General features: G+C 40.8%; 1 protein-coding gene across 1 annotated transcript in view; it reads left to right on the forward strand.

The window, feature by feature from the left end:
• LOC142491877 (uncharacterized) overlaps positions 1-16,528 on the forward strand; it is a 72,512-nt gene that overhangs the window by 42,570 nt on the left and 13,414 nt on the right. The window contains exons 2-3 of the mRNA XM_075594697.1: positions 4,882-5,055; positions 6,988-7,137. Coding sequence (XP_075450812.1) covers positions 4,882-5,055; positions 6,988-7,137 — 324 coding nt within the window. The remainder of the gene's footprint in view (positions 1-4,881; positions 5,056-6,987; positions 7,138-16,528) is intronic.

Genomic DNA, 16,528 nt, shown 5'->3' on the forward strand with positions numbered 1-16,528 from the left:
GACCCTCCTGAGAATAACCCATAGAAAATACATTTCCAAGATAGGATTAGTCTCAAAAACTACCCACAGTTGCAGAACTGAGTCAGGACGTCGGTAAAGTTTAGAACGCCGTGGTCCAAGAAGTTTTGCACTTCTTTGGAGGCTCCCAGGGTGCAGACTACCAGGAGTGAGGGGAGCAGGCCGGGAGTGAAGCACGTGCGCGGGGAGAGCGGGCGGCGGAGGAGGAAAACAGAGGCGATGTGACTAGAACGTACCTTGAGGAACTATTCGGCAAGATGATGCAATCGTTCCAGTCAGATCTCCGATCAGCGGTCAAGGAACTCAAAGGAGAGATTACAACCCTAAACCGAAGGACTACAGACCTAGAGACAAAGATGGAGGAAGCCCTCCAGATGCAAGCGAGCACCAATTAAGAAACAAAATCCTCAAACTAAACTTTGAAATCAAACTATTGAAAGAGGGTTAGGAGGATCATGAAAACAGGGAGAGGAGGCAGAATGAGAAACAATTAGTACGAGGAAGCACTATAAACAACACTCCCTATTTGGTGCACCACAGTATCAATGATTTATGACTTGTAATTTAAAAGATAACATTTAATGTTGTTTAAAAAAAAGGAATTGGTCGCATAGGTAAGTAAAATTAAAAAAAACCTGTTCTAGGTATTAAATATATAAACCTGTCTGGTTGTATCATGAACAAACGGTAAGCTATTCAGATCACACTATGATCCCAAACTTCCTAACCTGCATATTTCAACCCCCCACCCCTTTACAACTTATTTCACTGCAACCTCTCCCAAAACTGAGTGCAAAATACACTGAAACCCTGAATTGACTCTAGCATTGCAATGCACCATAACATTTGACAAGGAACAGGCACACCCCTGATGTTTAGTCTGCACACACTCACTTTGTTCACAGCAGCTCCTTGCAGCACTGCCTACCTCTGGCATAATGAACCTGCTATGTATAGAAACTTTTTTCTTTCTCCTGGCCTCATGGAGATGTTACTCCCTCTATACACTACAAACTCCTCCATCCTAGCCCACACCCAACATCACCATACACCCTGGACTACTCAACAGCCTTGCACTATCTACTGAATGTTGGTGGAGAACTCTAAAAAGCACCACACCAACCACTGCTCACTCTAATAGCAAACACCACAAATTTACAACCTACAAACGACCCAAATTCCTACTTGTACTGTTACTCTCTTTAGCAGGTGATATTGAACCTAACCCAGGTCCTCCCATTTCAGCTCTGTGCCATGCCCCTGAGAATTCCACCTTTAAATTCAAAAAGGGCTATCTGTCGCCCATATAAATATCCGGAGCCTGCTGCCCAAACTGGACGAACTAAGGGCATGGTGCCTTATGCATAAACCCAAAGCCATCATTCTTACAGAAACATGGCTATCCCCTAAAACCCCTGATGCAAATATCGCCATTCAGGGATACTCCATTTTTAGGAGAGATAGGTCAAAGAGAGGAGGAGGGGTGTTATTTTATATTGCAGACACCATACAATTTACACTATTAAATTGCCCACCAAGCCCATCCTCTTTTGAAATTCTAGTTGGCAAAATCTGCCTCCCCTTTTCTAAGCCCATCTTGCTTGCTGGCATCCACCGCCCCCCTAAAGCCCCTCTACAATCCCTGACTGATATCACATAATTTCTTGGCTCCATTTCCTCTCTGAATGAGAAGAGTGAGCTGCTAGTTCTTGGAGATTTCAACTTCAATTGGCTTGACCCTAAAAACCACAAAATCCAGATAAAACTCAAGTCACTTAACCTATCGCAACTCATTTCCCAACCCACACGGATAAACCATTCCTTGCTAGACTGGATTCTCTCCTCAAACCCCAGCAGAATCCAATCCTCTGGCATCCTTCTTGACATTTTCAGTGACCATGCAATAGTGTACTGTGTAAAGAAAATTAAAACTCCCAAATCAAGCCCTAAAGTTCTCCTCACTAGAACATTTAAAAACTTTAACCCACAACAGTTTCTGGATGACCTTACCAACTGCCCATGGCACAGAATCGATTTAAATCCCGACCCTGATTCTGCGCTTGACTATTTCCAATCAGAGTTCTTAAAACTCTGCGATACCCATGCTCCACTACGCAAAATAAGGGTACGGGGGGCCCACCTTCCATGGGTTACAACTGACCTTATTGCACTCTACCAGCTCAGGGATACCTTGTGGAAAAGCTACAAAGTAACTGGCACTACCAAGGATCTCAATCACTACAGATGCACGCGGAACATGTGCACAAGGCAAACAAGGCATGCAAAAGCACAATATTACTCTGACAATCTCTACCAAAATACAACAAACCCAGCTAACTTCTTGAAGGTTATCAACAACATATTCCAGCCTCCTAACCATCAACAACCAAGTAATATCACTAAGGGGGATATTACTCTGACAGACCCCACTGCCATTGCAAATGCATTCAATGATTACTTTGTGGGGTGCGCCACTAACTTATTAGCAAAACGCAGCCCAAACCACAAACCTGAATCTCATCCTGGGAGTACCCCTATAGTCCCACCCCCTCCCAACACTGCCCACAATTTTCAATTTGGCCCAGTATCTGAAGAGGAGATTATACAAGCGCTCCTCAAACTAAAACTAAGCAGCCAATGTGGACCCGACTTACTACAATCTAGGTTCCTACGACTTGGTGCCCCAGCCATTGCCAAACCAATTGCGTCCATAGTCAACTCTATCCTGTCTGCAGGTCATATCCCTAAGACCTGGAAAACTGCCAGAGTTGTCCCAATCTTCAAAAGTGGGGACAAAAACACTGTCTCAAACTACAGGCCAATCTCACTTCTCCCAATTCTATCCAAAGTCATGGAAAAATGTGCCCACTCTCAATTAAGCAATTTCTATACCAAGACAAATTTCCCTAGCCAATTCCAATCTGGGTTTTGTCCCAAACACTCCACCGTAACTACCCTGCTAAAAGTTTGCAATGAAATCCTGTGTGGAATGGAACGGGGTCTACTCACTGGTGCAGTATTCCTAGATTTTGCAAAGGCTTTTGACACAGTTGATCATGCTATCCTGCTCAACAAACTCCAGAGCTCTGGAATAGGGAAGCTTGCTTTAAACTGGTTTCAGTCCTACCTATCAGGAAGATCCCAACATGTGTACATCTCAGGCTCTAACTCCAACCCCCTGGACATCACATGTGGTGTCCCGCAAGGCTCTGTTCTGGGGCCCCTACTCTTCTCAGTGTTCATTAATGAGCTTCCCACAGCTTGTTAGGAAACCTCAATACACATGTATGCAGACGACACAATCCTATATGCACACAGCCATAGCCTCTCTAACCTTCAACACATACTTCAGTCTGAATTTTTGAGACTCGAAAACTGGATTTCCCAAAACAAACTGTTTTAAACACTGACAAGACTGTAACAATGGTATACGGGACCAAGACTAAATTTTTAAAGCTTCCAGTGACTGAGCTCCTGATTTGAACCAATGCTAACACCACCCTAACCCCTGTCACTAGTTTTAAATACCTGGGCTTATGGTTTGACTCCCACTTAACATTCGGGATGCACATTGATATCCTGACAACCAAGACCTACAGTATGCCAAACTAGGGGCACTTTACAAGAACAAATCCTCCCTAAGTCTCCTGGTCAGAAAGCGTATCGCACAGCAGATGCTAATGCCAATTATTGACTATGGAGACATAGTATATGGCTCGGCACCTCAAACCCACCTTAGCAAACTTGACACCCTCTACAATTCAATTTGTCGTTTTGTTCTCCAATGCAACTACAACACACATCACTGCGATATGCTCAAAGAACTAGATTGGTCATCACTAGAGTCTAGGCGCAAAGTTCACCTTTCCTGTCTTGCCTTTAAATTCTTCATGGGCAAGCTACCCAGCTATCTGAACAAGCTCCTCACCCCTACCACATGCAGCACTTATCACCTGAGATCAGACTCCAAAAGACTGTTCATGGTCCCAAGGCTCAACAAAGTATCCGGACGTTCCTCCTTCTCCTACCGTGCACCCCAAAACTGGAACAACCTACCAGAGACTCTCACATCCACCAACAGTTTAAGTTCTTTCAAATCTAAGGCTGTCTCACATTTTAATCTGGTCTGTAACTGTTTCATACGCCCATAATATATATTTTCTTTAACTGTGCACGCAATGTCTTGTATAATGTATACCCTGTTCATTTATGTAACTGTATTTGTAACCATGTAGTATTTGTTTTTCTCTGTGCCCAGGACATACTTGAAAACGAGAGGTAACTCTCAATGTATTACTTCCTGGTAAAATATTTTATAAATAAATAAATAAATAAAAGATAACCTCTTATTCCAGATAAATGATTTGATTAATCCATAAATATATATTCCAAAATGTAAATCAGATTGGTCTTGGATTAATATTTCCTTAGATATATACACAGTTTGGATACCGGACAAATACAGTATTTTGTTACTAAATAGATCCTGAATTCGTTTACAGTGAAAACTCAAACACATTAATTTTACAGCCCATACAGACAAGAGTGGAAACAGATGTCTCAGCACCAGATCAAAATGTCATTTGTTTAATTTGGTTTAGTGACTCATTTGCGCCAATTACACTTTTAGTAACTTCTTACTGCATACATTATGTCTGTATCACTTAAATGTTTCTCCCACCAAGTCATTGCAGAATAGCGTGACGCCTTTCCTCCTCTGCTATTCCTATATATTTATCCTAATTATTTCTCTCCCTGATATTTAAAGAGCTTTGTGACAATGTTAAGAAAAGTCCAGGTCACTTTTCTGTTTATTAACTAACTCATTAATCTCAACTGATTGTCTTATGTGTCACTTTTCAGAGCCTGATCTTCTCGAAGTGAGAGAAAAGCCTGGCACGTGTCCCCAAGACGTGTATGAGCCCAGATGTGAACTGGTGAAAATAGCTTCAGAATGTGAGAGGGACGGGGACTGCCAAGGGAAGAGAAAGTGCTGTTACTCCGGCTGCAGGTCACGCTGCCTTCTGCCACTGGCAGGTATGGAGGACAGAGCTAAAGGGGAGAGAATTACAGAGAGCAAGAGAGAGATAGACAAAGACGAAAATACCTGAAGTGTGTCAGGTGTGTTTGCAGGTACCTTTGCCTCATGCCATGGCAGGTAAATTAATTTACTTAGTGTATCGCATACCTGGGAGACATGAGACTTCTGGCTGTGACTTTCCGTCCACCTGCAAACTCTCATCCACTGTAAATGGATAGTGAGCAAACATGTAATTTTGGGAGTTTCCATCACTTGCATGTAGAATTTGTATAGCATTGCACAGCCGGAACTAAATTGTGTAAAAAAAAACCCTGTCGTTTTTGCATTTTTTGGAAATGCAATAAAGGTTTAATGATTAGTGAGACACACATCTGTTGAAATGCAGCTACTGTATGTTAATGCCCTTATGGTAGTTTAATAAATAGTCCGGAAAGACAATTATTTTTAACCCCTCTCAGCGGTGAAAGGTGAATATTTATTTAAATGTCTATATAACACAGAGCTCTCAGATTAAGTTATACAGATCATTTGAAATCTCGCAGGTCTCTTCTTCATGTGTGCAGTACATGTAATACATTTTGGGACATTAAAAGATTATAACAGTGTTGAAACCTTTTTAACTTGTAATATGGTAAGAGAGCAATATTCTAACAGTATTATTATAACAAAGTAATATGAGAAGGTAATAACAGTGGCATAGTAATAAAGTAGCATCGTGTCATAGTGTAATATGCCTGTTTACGACAGCTAGATCTATTGGGTGTCAGCTAGGTAATGGTTAATCACTGTCTGCAGGAAGGTGGATACTAATGATCCTAGCTGAGTCTAAAAGGTGGTATGAAAGGCAGGAAAGGGAAGTGTTTCTCTGCGTCTCCCTGGTCTGTGTACCGACCACCTGTGCGTTTCCCGGACCCCAGGGCATGCAGGCCATATCCCCGTGTCCTTAATGCTCAGGGACACCAGCTATCTATAAAGGCGTTTACAGAAGTATATAGACATTCATATGCTGGGTGACCTGAACGTTGGCCTAGGAAAACCCTATCCTTTATACTGCTGACCTGTCTATTGCTGCACCCTGTCTGAGGAAAAGCCTGTATTATTTCCCCCATAACTAGGCTTCTGTCTGCAGCTCTGCATGCATCGCCTACAAATAGCAATAAAGTAGTATAAATATAAGGTAACATTGTAGTACTAATAGCCAAATAGCATTATACTACAATAACATAGTAATAGTGCAATAGTGGCATAGTAACATACTGCACAGCAACAAACTGAAATAGTCATAGTAACATAGTAACATATAATATGGCATCGAAATATAGTAACGTACTGTAGCATGTCAAAATAATAAAATGGTACATTGTTTCACAATGTTATTGTTAGAATTACATGGTAATAGGGTTACATAATAATATTCTTATATGACAACCTAGTAACCCAGTGGTATAGTTTCATAATGGTTTGATAGCTTAGTAACTTGATAAGTCCATCAAGTCAGACTCCATTAAATTCTACCTGGTGGAAACACCTACATTATATTTATACTGATACAGAGGCACAGCTATAGGTTGTAAAATCAAGTACAGTATGGTACAGTAATTATGTCTCAGAAATTAAATGTAAATCTTTCCTGACTTGAATAAAGTGCAATCAAATCTCTCCCAGTTTTCAATAATATTAACAATTCCAATATTTTCTTAAATGTAACTACTGTATCTGCCAGCACAATGCCCGAGGGTACTAAGGTGGCCTTTTTAAAATTTCCCTTACTGTAAAGTACTGCTAACAATGGTTGCTGATAAATATGAAAGTGTGAACATAAATAAAACAATAATAATAGATCTTAAAACAAATGTTCTCCGGCTCTGCACGGGCTGAGCTGTTCTCCTAGGCACCTTCTCTAATGTCACAGTGTCCTCTCCCGGCAGATAAGAAGGATTCCTGCCCCTACTTTGATTCCGCGGTCTGTAGGCATCTCCGTCCCGTGCCTGATGAGTGCCACAGTGATGACCAATGTCCCGGATCAGACAGGTGCTGCTGCATGAACTGCGGACACCAGTGCGTCCCCACTGAGCGAGGTAAGGGACCATTATCCTCTCCTCACTTGTGATTGATGGAACATTCAGTGACCCAACATACACCTACCTCCTGTGACGTTTGTACTGTACACATTTTCGTGTGGAGGAGGCGCTCTGTACAGATTCCGGGTGCATATATAGTAACTACAGTCACAATTGCTTGAGACTAGCAGGAAAACAATTCAAGATCTGTTTTGTGTAGAGTTTGTTTTTACTGGTGAGTGTCCCCTTCCTGGGTGGATTTATGAATTAATCTCCATTAAGCCAATCAAAAATGATTTCACTATATCCGTCATTCAGGAAATAATTGACAGAAACAAAGAATTATCTGTTGTCAACTTCTATTGTTTCATGTTTTATTATCTTCTGATTTGATGGATCAGTGTGTATAAATGGCTTACAGCACCCCATGCTTATCTGTACCAATCAGCAGCTGCCTGAAAAGGAAAAATATCTGACCAATTGTATAAATATAAAAGTACTGCAGAAACATAAAAAAAAATCTATTGAATATCCCTTATGAGAGCTATAGCACTTAACACATGTATATAACAATAAACAAAGAAACAGTCAATATTAAAATAGATACAGTGCTCAATTGTAATAAAGGTTAAAGTCCAGAAAATTATTCTAAAAACTAGATAGATAGATAGATAGATAGATAGATAGATAGATAGATAGATAGATAGATAGATAGATAGATAGATAGATAGATAGATAGATGGATAGTAATATCACTAAGGGGGATATTACTCTGACAAACCACACCGACATTGCAAATGCATTCAATGATTATATTTGTAGATACTAGGATACAGCGTTCCCAGTGTACCGTGCTCAGCTGCAGGAAATCTTTAAATGTCCATTTAGAATAATGCCTCTAATTGAGGAAAGCAGGGAAACACCACTCTCTGCAAACATATGTGTAAAGGTGTCTCTGATTGTATCTCCTAAGATGTGGGGGAACTGTGTTATATTGGTGAGTGTCAGTAAAAAATCTCTGACCTCCCAGTAACACAATATGTAGTATCCCCCTGGAGAAAGGACAACAATGAATGAATACCAAGACCGTAATAAACGGATGGGTGTACTCACAGTAGAGAGAAGTCCTGTGTAGTGAGTCCCACGGCGTGCATCACGTTGGCAAAGGCAGCAACAAGATATCCTCACGGAAAGAACGGAGCACAGCAATTGCAATAAGAAGGGGGCTAGATACCGCTATTAAAAATCCTTTATTCCATGGTAGACATCATGGCATGGGATATGTTAAAAGTCTCTAACGCGTTTCGGGCCGTCGCCCTTTGTCAACGAGAATATTGAACAGACTGCGGCTGCCGCAGCTTATAAAGGAGTTCCCCTGCCTCCAGCTGATTGATGACGTCACCTGCCATTGGCGCGGGATCAAAATATCGTCAAAATATGATCTGGTTGGTCCACACCCTGGACCAATGAGCTCCTTAGGTTGCGAATGCATCGCTGGTGCCGGGGAGGAAAAGGGGAGTGACACCTATATCAGGCGCGTAGCTACTGCATGTTGGAAACTCAACATGCACTAATAACAAATTACAGGGTTAAAAACAATAGTATAAACATATATAAAAACAATCTTCTACTCTGAAATGGAGAAAATGGAGGGCATGGTTATATCCAATGTATGGTTGTGTACATTATTATCCATTATAGCTAATATATGGCTATATACAATATTATCCACAGTCCTTAATGTATATATATACATAGGACAAAATACATCTCTGCAGGTATAATTATATAATGAAAAAGGTATACTATTTACCAAGCATCTGTTTAGACAATCAGGGATATATATAATTAATTGTTAGGAGTTTAGTCTCTCTTGTGACATGAATAGACAATTACACAGTGGTATACAGATTTCTGTGTCAGAGACATCCAAAATATATATATATAAGCTAGTAAATATATAGTTGGAGATAAGTAGGGAAGGGGAAAGAGAACAGGGGGTGGGGGGGAGGGGGGAAGGGGGGAAGGGGGGAAGGATAAGTGGGAGTGGGGAGGAGAGGGGGAGGGGGGGGAAGGGCAAAGCAAGGAGAAAGGAGGGGGGGGAGGGGAAAGGAGGGGGGAAAGGGGGGGAGGGGAGAAGGGAAAGGGGGGGAGAAGGGGAAGGAAGAGACAGGGAAAGGGGGGGAGGGAAGGGGGGGGGAATGGGTAGGGGAAGGGTAGGAAAAAAGGGGGGGGGGAAGGAGGGGGAAGGGAAACGGGAGGGGGGGAGGGGTGAGGTAGAGGGCGAAAAGAACAAGAATATGTACAGACATCAGGTAACATTATTTAAGGAACTGTTTGAGTTCCCAGTCGGTATTCATACCCTTGGGCATCAAAGTCCCAAGGGTATAAATCCAATGCATCTCCCGACAGTTGAGAAGAGATTCTCTATCTCCACCTCTTGGATGTATTGCAATATGTTCAATGGCGCTAAATGTGAGTTGATCTACTGAGCCCATTGAGCATTGATTGAAATGTCTAGCGACTGGGAATTTCTCATCTTTTTTCCTGATGGTTCTGATGTGTTCACTGATTCTTATTTTTAAAGGTCTGATCGTTCTACCTATATAGCTGCAGCCACATGCACATCTCAAAATGTATATCACATACTTTGTATTGCATGTTAAGAAAGAATTGATTCTATGTTTTTGACCTGTGTATATATTCTTGATGGATTTAATAGGTAGGGCGTATTTGCAAAAATTACAGGATCCACATTTGTAGAACCCATTGGGGATGGTGCTTTTAGTGGGTTTTTTTGTTCTATACATACTCGGTGAAAGATGAGTCCCCAGCGTCTTAGCTTTCCTGTACACTATTCTGGGGTTGGATTTAGTGTATTTTTTCAGATCTTGGTCCAATCTGAGTACCTCCCAGTGTTTGTTCAGAATAGACCGAATGATGCCAGCTTGTCTGGAATAGGTAGTAATAAAGAGAGGTGCCTCTCTATCATAATTCTCTTGTTTTTGTTCAACTGGCCTATTCTTTTTGGATCTGTGTAAGAGATCTGTCCTCTTGAGTTTTTTCACATTATTAAGTGCATTCCCGATGGCACCGTCAGAGTATCCACGAGCTAGAAACCTTAGTCTGAGATTTTCAGCTTGAGCATCGAAGGATTCCTCCGTGGAGCAAATCCTTCTTAGTCGTAAGAACTGACTTTTGGGGATACCGTTGAGCAGTGGTCTCGGGTATGCACTATTAGCTCTTAACAGTGAGTTGCGAGCGTTCTCCTTTCTGTATATATCTGTTTGTATCAACAAATTTGTATCTACATAAAGATGCAGATCCAAGTAATCAATATGATGATCATGTATGGTATGAGTAAACTTCAAGTTACAGTCATTGGCATTAATATAATCTAAAAAAGATAAAAGTGTCTGTGTATCCCCACACCAAATCAAAAGTAAGTCATCGATGTAGCGACGATAGAATTTTATATATTGTCTATAAGGATTATTGTCACCGAAAATGTGATAAGTCTCCCAAAAGCCCATGAACAAGTTGGCGTATGAAGGTGCAAATGATGTGCCCATAGCGGTCCCCTGTGTCTGTAAAAAATACCGATCACCAAAAGTGAAGTAATTATGTTGCAATAAAAATAGAATGCAATCCATAATGAAAGTGATTTGTGCCAGGTGAAGATTAGATAAATTAAGAAAGTGACTAACTGCTTTTAAACCCTGTGAGTGCTCAATGATGGTGAAGAGTGATGTCACATCTAGTGTGACCCATGTATAAGAGTGACACCATGTGATTTGTCCAATGTCTGTAAGTAAGTCGAAAGAGTCTCTAAAGAAAGAGGGTAATTTTTGAACCAATGGTTGCAAGAATTGGTCCACGTACCTGGATACACCATCTCCCAAAGATCCAATGCTGGAAATAATTGGTCTGCCTGGAGGGCATACAAGTGACTTATGAATCTTTGGGAGATGGTGAAAGACAGGTACAATGGGAAAAGGATTGAAAAGGAACTCTGCTTCTTGTTTGGTCAAGACCCGCAACTCCCTACCTAGATCTATAAGTTTCTCAACTTCTTTAAGATACATTTGTGTGGGGTCTGTGGTGAGTTTGCAATAAGCTTCAGTATTATTGAGCAGTCTTAGTGCTTCAGTATGGTACATTTCAGAACTCATAACCACTACAGCTCCCCCCTTGTCTGCATTCTTTATGATTATATCACTCCTTTTCTTTAGAGTGGATAGATGCTGATGTTCCTCTTTAGACAGATTATTGTATTCTGAAGTTGAGAATGTATAGCCTTTTGCTAAAAGCTGCAGATCTCTTTCCACCAGGCTCTCATAAGTCTCCAAGTGTGGACCTTTAGAGAATTCTGGACAAAATAAAGATTTGTTCTTAAGGGATGTGTGTTTCGTGTTTGTCAGAAATAAAAATTGTTCATCTTCCCCTACACTCTGCATATCAGTATAATCCTGCTCATTGTATAGATCCTCCATATCCTGTATGGCAGTGTACTCTCTAAAGGACAGCTTGCCATCGGGGAGGTCGTCCGCAGGAGGACCCAGATCTATGACATCTGGGGCATCAAGCGGAAGAGCGCCATCCACAACAGGCTGCCTAGAGTGGAAAAACTTCTTTAAAGATAGCTTACGGATGTATTTCTGTAGGTCTATTATTGTATTGAACAAATCAAAATTGTCCTGAATGGCAAAATTGAGACGTTTGTTGAGAATGTTCAATTCCCCCTCTGTCAAGTCCATCCCTGAAATATTCACAACGTTATTCTCCATATTCAAGGATCCATTTTCCTCTTTTTTATTGGCCCTTCTTTTGGGCGAGCGCCGCGTACTTTTAGGGAGTTTTTTGACTCCTTAAGATCCCGTAGATCATATGAGGTTGACGCTGCTCCTTGATAACGTGGAGGATCTTTTCTCTGTCTGTCTTCTGAATCTGTACGATCACTGTGTCTGTCAGTTTCTTCATCTGTGGTGAAAGAGACCGCTGAGGTGCGGTTCTCCAAATCTGAGACATCAGACATACTTGAGGTACCTGAAGTTGTTTTCTTCAAAATAGATTTTTTGGGGGTTGACTTCCTAGGATATGGTTGTCTTCTATATGTGTCTTTTTTCTGTGTATGGTCTTGTTGGTAACTTCTCCTCAAAGGGGGTGGTTTCTGCCATGCATATATTTGATTTTTTTCATAGTCTATCCTATCTCTGTCAAATTTTGTCTGTTTCTTTGTCATTATGGTTTCCTCAATCTCATTAACAGTTTTGGAGAGATTTTTATCTAAGGTGTCAAAATTGTCCATATCTCTATATGTTTTTAAATTAGATTGTAGATCTTTTATTGTTTTCTTTACTATATTTCTTTCTTGGATTTTGGTTTTAATAATGAGCTCAATAAGCTTTTCTGAGCATTCATTCAGGATATTAAAGCATTCATTTTCAAATTCTTTAGAGGGAAAGCCAAACGATGGTGTTTTTTTGATGCGTAACCCTCTTGGTATTCTTTTCACTACTAAGTAGTTATCCAAGGTCGTTATGTCCCACCACAGGCGAACATTTAGGGACAAGGCTTTTTCTAATTTCAAAAAGTATAGATTTAAATCAGTTTCATCCTCACAGATGTTAGAAAAAGTGTTCTCAAATACATGTGCAGCTCTTCTCTTACGCCCTGTATTGTCTGCGCAGTTTTGTACAAATGTATTGTTTGTAACCGTATTTTCCGCTGTTGTATCTTCCTCTATTGCTTCATCCATCTCAGAGTAAAGCCAGATGTTCCCAATTCAATGTAAAAAATTAACACGGTAATTTCTAGCCCCCAAGTACAATAATAACACAGTTCATGGAATAAATGATTATCGCAAACAGCAATCAGACGGATATAATGAATAAATTTGTAGATACTAAGATACAGCGTTCCCAGTGTACCGTGCTCAGCTGCAGGAAATCTTTAAATGTCCATTTAGAATAATGCCTCTAATTGAGGAAAGCAGGGAAACACCACTCTCTGCAAACATATGTGTAAAGGTGTCTCTGATTGTATCTCCTAAGATGTGGGGGAACTGTGTTATATTGGTGAGTGTCAGTAAAAAATCTCTGACCTCCCAGTAACACAATATGTAGTATCCCCCTGGAGAAAGGACAACAATGAATGAATACCAAGACCGTAATAAACGGATGGGTGTACTCACAGTAGAGAGAAGTCCTGTGTAGTGAGTCCCACGGCGTGCATCACGTTGGCAAAGGCAGCAACAAGATATCCTCACGGAAAGAACGGAGCACAGCAATTGCAATAAGAAGGGGGCTAGATACCGCTATTAAAAATCCTTTATTCCATGGTAGACATCATGGCATGGGATATGTTAAAAGTCTCGAACGCGTTTCGGGCCGTCGCCCTTTGTCAACGAGAATATTGAACAGACTGCGGCTGCCGCAGCTGATAAAGGAGTTCCCCTGCCTCCAGCTGGAGGACTGTGGATAATATTGTATATAGCCATATATTAGATATAATGGATAATAATGTACACAACCATACATTGGATATAACCATGCCCTCCATTTTCTCCATTTCAGAGTAGAAGATTGCTTTTATATATGTTTATACTATTGTTTTTAACCCTGTAATTTGTTATTAGTGCATGTTGAGTTTCCAACATGCAGTAGCTACGCGCCTGATATAGGTGTCACTCCCCTTTTCCTCCCCGGCACCAGCGATGCATTCGCAACCTAAGGAGCTCATTGGTCCAGGGTGTGGACCAACCAGATCATATTTTGACGATCCCGCGCCAATGGCAGGTGATGTCATCAATCAGCTGGAGGCAGGGGAACTCCTTTATCAGCTGCGGCAGCCGCAGTCTGTTCAATATTCTCGTTGACAAAGGGCGACGGCCCGAAACGCGTTAGAGACTTTTAACATATCCCATGCCATGATGTCTACCATGGAATAAAGGATTTTTAATAGCGGTATCTAGCCCCCTTCTTATTGCAATTGCTGTGCTCCGTTCTTTCCGTGAGGATATCTTGTTGCTGCCTTTGCCAACGTGATGCACGCCGTGGGACTCACTACACAGGACTTCTCTCTACTGTGAGTACACCCATCCGTTTATTACGGTCTTGGTATTCATTCATTGTTGTCCTTTCTCCAGGGGGATACTACATATTGTGTTACTGGGAGGTCAGAGATTTTTTACTGACACTCACCAATATAACACAGTTCCCCCACATCTTAGGAGATACAATCAGAGACACCTTTACACATATGTTTGCAGAGAGTGGTGTTTCCCTGCTTTCCTCAATTAGAGGCATTATTCTAAATGGACATTTAAAGATTTCCTGCAGCTTAGCACGGTACACTGGGAACGCTGTATCCTAGTATCTACAAATATATTCATTATATCCGTCTGCTTGCTGTTTTGGATAATCATTTATTCCATGAACTGTGTTATTATTGTACTTGGGGGCTAGAAATTACCGTGTTAATTTTTTACATTGAATTGGGAACATCTGGCTTTACTCTGAGATGGATGAAGCAATAGAGGAAGATACAACAGCGGAAAATACGGTTACAAACAATACATTTGTACAAAACTGCGCAGACAATACAGGGCGTAAGAGAAGAGCTGCACATGTATTTGAGAACACTTTTTCTAACATCTGTGAGGATGAAACTGATTTAAATCTATACTTTTTGAAATTAGAAAAAGCCTTGTCCCTAAATGTTCGCCTGTGGTGGGACATAACGACCTTGGATAACTACTTAGTAGTGAAAAGAATACCAAGAGGGTTACGCATCAAAAAAACACCATCGTTTGGCTTTCCCTCTAAAGAATTTGAAAATGAATGGGTTAATATCCTGAATGAATGCTCAGAAAAGCTTATTGAGCTCATTATTAAAACCAAAATCCAAGAAAGAAATATAGTAAAGAAAACAATAAAAGATCTACAATCTAATTTAAAAACATATAGAGATATTGACAATTTTGACACCTTAGATAAAAATCTCTCCAAAACTGTTAATGAGATTGAGGAAACCATAATGACAAAGAAACAGACAAAATTTGACAGAGATAGGATAGACTATGAAAAAAATCAAATATATGCATGGCAGAAACCACCCCCTTTGAGGAGAAGTTACCAACAAGACCATACACAGAAAAAAGACACATATAGAAGACAACCATATCCTAGGAAGTCAACCCCCAAAAAATCTATTTTGAAGAAAACAACTTCAGGTACCTCAAGTATGTCTGATGTCTCAGATTTGGAGAACCGCACCTCAGCGGTCTCTTTCACCACAGATGAAGAAACTGACAGACACAGTGATCGTACAGATTCAGAAGACAGACAGAGAAAAGATCCTCCACGTTATCAAGGAGCAGCGTCAACCTCATATGATCTACGGGATCTTAAGGAGTCAAAAAACTCCCTAAAAGGACGCGGCGCTCGCCCAAAAGAAGGGCCAATAAAAAAGAGGAAAATGGATCCTTGAATATGGAGAATAACGTTGTGAATATTTCAGGGATGGACTTGACAGAGGGGGAATTGAACATTCTCAACAAACGTCTCAATTTTGCCATTCAGGACAATTTTGATTTGTTCAATACAATAATAGACCTACAGAAATACATCCGTAAGCTATCTTTAAAGAAGTTTTTCCACTCTAGGCAGCCTGTTGTGGATGGCGCTCTTCCGCTTGATGCCCCAGATGTCATAGATCTGGGTCCTCCTGCGGACGACCTCCCCGACGGCAAGCTGTCCTTTAGAGAGTACACTGCCATACAGGATATGGAGGATCTATACAATGAGCAGGATTATACTGATATGCAGAGTGTAGGGGAAGATGAACAATTTTTATTTCTGACAAACACGAAACACACATCCCTTAAGAACAAATCTTTATTTTGTCCAGAATTCTCTAAAGGTCCACACTTGGAGACTTATGAGAGCCTGGTGGAAAGAGATCTGCAGCTTTTAGCAAAAGGCTATACATTCTCAACTTCAGAATACAATAATCTGTCTAAAGAGGAACATCAGCATCTATCCACTCTAAAGAAAAGGAGTGATATAATCATAAAGAATGCAGACAAGGGGGGAGCTGTAGTGGTTATGAGTTCTGAAATGTACCATACTGAAGCACTAAGACAGCTCAATAATACTGAAGCTTATTGCAAACTCACCACAGACCCCACACAAATGTATCTTAAAGAAGTTGAGAAACTTATAGATCTAGGTAGGGAGTTGCGGGTCTTGACCAAACAAGAAGCAGAGTTCCTTTTCAATCCTTTTCCCATTGTACCTGTCTTTCACCATCTCCCAAAGATTCATAAGTCACTTGTATGCCCTCCAGGCAGACCAATTATTTCCAGCATTGGATCTTTGGGAGATGGTGTATCCAGGTACGTGGACCA

This window comes from Ascaphus truei, chromosome 4 (assembly GCF_040206685.1).
Source record: "Ascaphus truei isolate aAscTru1 chromosome 4, aAscTru1.hap1, whole genome shotgun sequence".
Taxonomy (NCBI): Eukaryota; Metazoa; Chordata; class Amphibia; order Anura; family Ascaphidae; genus Ascaphus; species Ascaphus truei.